Below are 7,046 nucleotides of genomic sequence, written 5' to 3' on the forward strand. Positions count from 1 at the left end.
GTCCACACACTCTCTCTCTCTCTCTCTCTCTCTCTCTCTCTCTCTCTCTCTCTCTCTCTCTCTCTCTCTCTCTCTCTCTCTCTCTCTCTCACACACACACACACACACACACACACACACACACACACACACACACACACACACACACACACACACACACACACACACACCTTAAAGGTTCTATTTCAACCCAGGCCTTCATGTCAAACTAGTGAGATTGCACTCTGTGCAAATTTGTGAATTTCACCACTGATTGTCTCATTCACACTACAACTATTTAGAACCATGTTATATTGGACTGAAGTTAGTTGACCCCTCTGAGTGCTTAAATCATAAAATTAAATTTAGCACAGTTAGATGGCCCGGTGTGGGATTTAAAAAGTGAAAATCCTCTCACAAGTGGAAGGTGACTAACCAAAGAAGAAAAAGTGCAAATCTACCATAGCCCTTTTGCCTCTTGAAGCTATTTGATAACTATGTGCAATCACCCGGTCTCTCTCCTTCTCTCTATATTTAGCCAATGAAGCATCTGCAAGACAGATATTAGTCTCTTGATATTCCCATCAGCAAAGTGCTGTGCAGACCAATTGGGCCCCCCTTACCCCTCACTCCCCCTTCTTACCCGGACTCTCCCTCCCCCCATGAAGATCTGCCTTCCAAGCCCCGACTGGATTTTGCACGCCTTGGGTTCTTGGTCCAGCCACACAGGTCAAAGGTACCAAACTTCTTAGCCACAAGCTTTTTCCTATTTTCACTGTACCTTTGAGACCACGTCTTGTAAGCAGTCTAGAGCCTTGGTAAGTGGATTATGTGATTTTTTTGTTCGGTCACTTAACTAACCGCACACACTGTTCAACTAACAGCTGCATGACGGCGATGAAAACATGACCAGCAATAACTCCTGTTGCTGGTGTGATACCCACTCAGAGTTTGCAAGCACTGATAGCATTTTCTCATTGTAAATGTGCATTGATTGGAATAATCCAGCTCGAATGCTCAATTTGCCCTGTGCCTTTTTGTTGCCAGAAAGTGGGAATGTGCTGAACACTCCCCCCAACCTGGCTGACGATTTTATATGGAATGCAAAGCATACTGTCCAGCTGGGGAACTTAAGCTTATAGTGGACTCCGGCTTGTGATTATTTTACAGGGTGGGTCAGCGCGCCCCCCTCGTCTCACCACACATCAATCTGTCCATTCAGTTTGAGGGAGATTTCCAATTTCTACAATGCGATAAGTCATCGTGTAGGTGTTTACGTGTGTATGTTTGTTACAAATTCAGAGTATCTAATAAAATAAATAAATAAATCCAATGCCACGACTCGTCACTAAAATAGGTCTCGCTTCAAAAATAGCCGTACTGTATTGAGTTACAGTCAAGTCGATGCAGTGTTTGCCATTAACAGAGCCTTGAAAAAATAGCAGATATACTATGTGTAAGCCGATGAAAGGAATATTAAAAATAGGCCCAAACTGCACTTTACTAATAGACTTCCATGCTCAGACTTTGAAAGTAGAAAATGAGGTTAAACGTTATTAATTATAACTTTATTTGATGAAATTTATGAAATTTGGCATGAAATATAACGAAACATAACAATTGAAATAAAGAGCTAAATTAGGATATTCTTGGTGTTTGATTCAGATCTGTATGAACTACATACATATATCATGCTAAATGCTGTCACCTCCTGGAGAAGGACGTCATTACGGGATTAGATTTTGTAAGGAATTGTATAAAAGACTAACAGAATGGAAAGTGAAATTGAGAAAAGAAATTGAGAAAACACTTGATCAGTTAACAATATTTGTAATTTTTGTTTTATTTAGGGGGAAAAATTATAGAAAAGGAAAAGATAGCCCCTGGAGTATTTATCAATACATTGCCAGTTTTAGTAAGTAGGAAAATATTGATCCAACCACATAAACCATAAATATTTATTTTCTGTTATTAATAGAGTGTTTGTTTTTCTGTAAATCTCATATCAATTGTGTCTGGAAACAGTGTCTGAAAATTCCACCCCAAACAAACCAAGCACTGTTGTGGGATATACAAGCATCCTCAGAAATCTACTTGTCCATAAAATATGAGGAACGTGAGGTCATTGATATTGATAAGTGTCTGTTCTTCCCCATTATTCCTCAGGGATTAACCGTGTCATCTGCAGAGTTTGCAAAAACTACTGCAACTACTAAACAAAGATGCGTTTTCTTATGGTCAAATCCACTGTGATCTCTGTTTTCCCAGTCTGGAATCATGCCTCTGTCAGGAACACCAGCCCCACCCAACAAGAGGAAAAAGCTTTCCAAGATCATCACTGACCTGTCACACATAACCCAAGATGGTGAGACACCCACAATTTGAGCTTTATCCTTGATTGTTGGGGTCTAGGACTTGATAACTGTTGTTGTCCCATCTTTTGTGCTTCATATAATTAAAGAGTGTGTTTGTTTAGCCTTCCTGACAGGTGTGAAGGTGTCTTCTTTGAAAGATGTCATTAAAGAGATTCGATTATGACCATGCCATCATGCAGACAGTATACAACCTGCTCAATCGCCTGCGTAGACAGCCTGTCTTTTAAGGTGTCACTTTGAACTGGTTTATTGGGAACATCATCTTAATTTCAGGGCCTGTCACTAAGGTTGCATGCGTCTGGATTTAATATGTTTTAATGAGGAGTAATATATCAGCGACATGTTTCTTGTAGATTTCATAGCTGAAATGTCAGCTGCGTCTCTGATTATTACCAGAACACCTCTTCCTCCCCCTCATCATTATAATCATGGGACACATACTCCACTGAAAGAACATTACATAAGTGTCTCCAGCGGAAATTAAATCGATATGTTCTTTTTCACGCTTTGAACGTGAGTGAAAAATTATAGTTGTGAAAGAATGGAAAATTTAGCCAATGAAGTGTGAAGACTGTCGAGAGACTCTTGTGATCCTGGTACATGTTTGTTTTTTCCTTAGGCAACATTATTTTGGTGTGAGGAAACACTTATTCCTTGTTAAAGCTATGAGGGATGTTAAATCTGTGCAGAAATAGACTTGATAAATTTCAAACCTATTGTTTATATTAACAGTCATGAACATTTCCAAGGAACTGTGGGTGATTTCCCTGCACAAACAGTGGGTGGTAGGATGACTATGGCTACTTAGTTACTGTTATGATTACAATGCAGAATATATATATATATATATATATATCTGTATAAATATGACGACATTTGATATTAGAGAAAGGACCTTCTTTTCAAGCATTGTCTCATCATAATAATATCATGCAGTTAAAATACAAGTTAACCAATAGAGAAAATTGATTACGCTGCCAGACTTGTGCACATAAACCGTGTGTGTGTGTGTCAGTCAAATCAATGAATCGTGATTCATCGCATCTAACATAAGTTTTTGTTTACATAATATATATATATATATATATATATGTGTGTGTGTGTGTATCTGTGTGTGTATATAACTGTATATATACGCACACATTCATATATATATATATATATATATATATAATATATATACTGTATATATGTGTGTATATGTGTATATACACACATATATGATTTGACAGCACTATATATATTTTTTCCTGAAAGTAATTGCACACCTTAAAACGTTTATCAACCAGTCAGATTCAAGCATTCACCCTGTACGGTTCAGAACCTTTTCTCCTAGGAGTGTTTTTTATAAAAGACTTTGACCAGACTTTTTTCATTACATTATTTATAAACATTTAGCAAATAATACCTTTTTTTTTTAATAGAGTATGAATCGGAGCCTGAGGCCTCGGAGTTTGACTTGGGGAAGAAAATCAGGGTACCCAAGGACGTCATGCTGGAGGAACTATCCCTTATGAAGAACAAAGGCTCCAAGATGTTCAAGATGAGGCAGATTCGTGTGGAGAGGTTCATCTATGAGAACAACCCAGACCTCTTCGGTAGTGAGTCCATGGTAAGCTCTGAACATCTGTGTATATTATTCCTAATTTATGCCTGTCATTATTCCTAAATAACAGATCTTATACTGTATGTCAACGTTCTACATTCATCTCGGATTCTTTTTCTGGTCATGTTCTTATTTCTTATTTAAATTGAACATGATTTGAATGCTGATTTGGAAATTCTTCAACTAATTACCATGTTACTCTGTGTAAAGGATAACCTCCAGAAGTTCGTACCCAGCCTGGGGGGCCAGATGATGGATGTTGGTGGCCGCCTGATTGGTGGACAGATGGCTGGTCAGGCTGGTGGGACCGGCAAAGCACCAGTGCCTCCTCCCAAACCCGGAAGCTATGGCAAGGGAGCAGGGGCTGTGCTGCTAGCAGGAGCGGGAGGTGCAGGAGGAGCAGGAGGGAAGGATGGTGTGTCAGGAGATGCCTCACAGAGTGAGTAGAACCCAGATGGAGACCTTTATACACTAGCCTGTTCACCACACTGCCATGGAGACTCACAATGAAACTTGTGTTAAACAGAATTATTCTCGTTAATTAAAACAACAATTATTCATTTTAAAAAATCCTAATTGAAATGAAGCTGAAATAAAATAAAATAAATATTAGGTGAGAAACTTAAACTGAAAGAAAATTACAGATCTTGCCTTGGAACTAACTCAAATAAGTTTAAGTTGAACCTCTAAAATAAATTACTAAATTGAAATGAAAACTGAAACTGACCTAAAACTAAAACTGAAATAAAAATAAATAAATAAATTAACATACATAGTAAATTTAAAAAGAACAAAAACTAATTATTTTATTAATAACATTAAAAACTATAATAGTATATAAATAATACTAAAATAACACGACTGTCATCATTTCCTCACCCGCATGCTTAAAAAAAAAAAAGTAGACTTTTTAAAGGTTTCATTTGTTTTTTGTCTAGATTGGAAGTCAATGGGGTCCAGTGTTACTCCGTTGACTTTCATTGAATGGACAAATCCAGTCATAGAGTTTTGGAACGACACGAAAGGAGTAAATGATGGAAGAGAGAATTGAAATTTTGGGCAAACTATCCTTTTACCTAATGGACACTTTTACTTATGTGACTTGATCGATCACTTTCAATCAGTTTATGGTTTATTTCTATATAGGTGAGGAAAGTGCTCTGGAAAAGGCTAAAAAGAGGGATGCATATGGGAGGACATACGTTTCGCCTTGGGAACGGGCTATGAAGGGCAATGAAGACCTTCTAGCCACAATGAAGTCTCAAATGCCAGGACCCTATTCTTATAAGGAGCTGAGCAAATATAAGAGCTTTAACAGGTGCCGTTGCATTTCTTCGCTTCCTGTGCATTCTGCAATTATACTTTTCAGTCATATCGTCTCTTTTTTGCCTTTAATTACTATCTCTCGATCTGTCTAGGAGTGCTATACCCTATGGAGGCTTTGAGAAGGCCTCTCAGCTGATGACCTTCCAGCTGCCGGACATCGAGGTGGCTGATGAGGAGTCTGAAACAGCAGTGGTGTACCAGCATGATATCGGCTCACGACCCTCCTTTAACCGCACACCCATTGGTTGGGGGGGTAGCGCTGAACCAGGCAGCATTCACATGGAGTTGGATACTATACCATTTGATGGGGAGACTGACGACCTGTGAACCTACGACCCTAAACAAACCTAATTTATGCCTGTCCTTATTTCCCTGCACTATAATAACCAAAAACACACCTATGCACACATAGTCACAATGCAACAAACTGTAGATCCATCAGGAAGACGTTTAAAATGTGAATGGCAAACGTCTCTACTTGTACTTTTAACTTTGATTCTAAATCTGCATCTGAATGTGAGCTTTAATAGAAGAAATATGTATGTTTTTTTGGAGGAATTGAATGCAGGAATTATATCAACTTAAATGAAGGTGTCAGGTGGAGAATGTTTTGATTCACTTGATATTTTGTCTGCATGTTGCACTTTAGAAGTGAACAAATGAGAATAACGTGCCTTGGGCAACAATATCAGTGATGGACTGACACACACTGCTGTTTTTCCTGTAATTTAGATAAAGGTAAACGTTTTGACTGCATAATCTGGAACCGCCCTTTAAATTACATATCATCACACTTTACCATTCATTATAATGTAATTAACAGGAGTAGGTACTGATTATAGTCATGAAAATCATGTACTTATGATTATAATTAAGCTGGGGAACACCTTACACAATTTGTGGGTATTTGTGGTTATTGCTGTAAATTACTATTATAACAAGTAATATGAAATGTTAGCACATTATTAATATACTACTCAAATTCAAACATAAATCCAAATCCTTAAGAAAGGGGTGATAAAAAAACTCCAAACTGCTGTATTCACATTACTACATGCCCATTCTTTAATAAATTATTAATTGCTTATATTTTTGTTGCAGTCTTTTGTGAATATACGGTGCCTTTTGTGACTAACTAAATTGAGAAGGAGAAAGTGGGTCAGAAGTATAGCCTATTTGATTTTGTTTTATGTCACTAATACAACACACATCCGTGCAATATTTCATTGATTAGGACTTTCATAATGACTTATGAGGCGGTTCATTTTAGTGAATGAAAAACGTGCAACACAACCAGTGTTCAATTGAACAAATGACCCACATTATCAGTTATTTCTATTAAAATAAATGTATAAAATAGTCAAAATTAATCTATCTATCAAATCTATCCCATTGGCTACTCGTTTAGTTTTTATTTCATCATATCTCGAAACAAACCAAGAAATGTTGGTTCTATGTATTAGGCTATATAATGAAATATAACGAATTAGAATTAAATATATAAAAAACTTTCAAGTATGTCAAGAATTTTATATATATAGGCAATTTATGGTCAATTAATAATTCAAATATATGTTTAAATAATATGTTAAAACTAGTGTATGAAATTAAAAATGTAAATTATATTATTGAATTTGAATTAGCATTTTGCTCCAAATGTTGCACATTGTCATTTTACATATTGCATTGCCATTTTTCATATTAGCCTAGGCTACATTTCAAATTGAATATCGCTACCCATAAGCTTCCATATTTCTGGA

The 7,046-nt window shown here is 36.9% G+C and overlaps 1 protein-coding gene across 1 annotated transcript; it reads left to right on the forward strand.

The window, feature by feature from the left end:
* The first annotated feature begins 518 nt into the window (after positions 1-518).
* Positions 519-6,375, forward strand: myoz1a (myozenin 1a). Its single transcript, XM_079636214.1, has 6 exons — positions 519-797; positions 2,248-2,344; positions 3,779-3,966; positions 4,171-4,399; positions 5,107-5,278; positions 5,379-6,375. The coding sequence occupies exons 2-6, from the start codon at positions 2,257-2,259 to the stop codon at positions 5,611-5,613; spliced, it is 912 nt and encodes a 303-aa protein (XP_079492340.1). The 5' UTR covers positions 519-797; positions 2,248-2,256; the 3' UTR covers positions 5,614-6,375.
* Positions 6,376-7,046: the final 671 nt, after the last annotated feature.

The sequence above is a fragment of the Phoxinus phoxinus genome (genome assembly GCF_949152265.1).
Source record: "Phoxinus phoxinus genome assembly, chromosome: 14".
In the NCBI taxonomy this organism is placed as follows: Eukaryota; Metazoa; Chordata; class Actinopteri; order Cypriniformes; family Leuciscidae; genus Phoxinus; species Phoxinus phoxinus.

Coding starts and splice junctions, on each gene's coding strand:
- myoz1a (XM_079636214.1), top strand. CDS start 2,257: ATGCCTCTGTCAGGAACACCAGCCCCACCCAACAAGAGGAAAAAGCTT. Junction 3,967..4,170: donor TCTTCGGTAGTGAGTCCATG/GTAAGCTCTGAA, acceptor CTCTGTGTAAAG/GATAACCTCCAGAAGTTCGT. Junction 5,279..5,378: donor AAATATAAGAGCTTTAACAG/GTGCCGTTGCAT, acceptor CGATCTGTCTAG/GAGTGCTATACCCTATGGAG.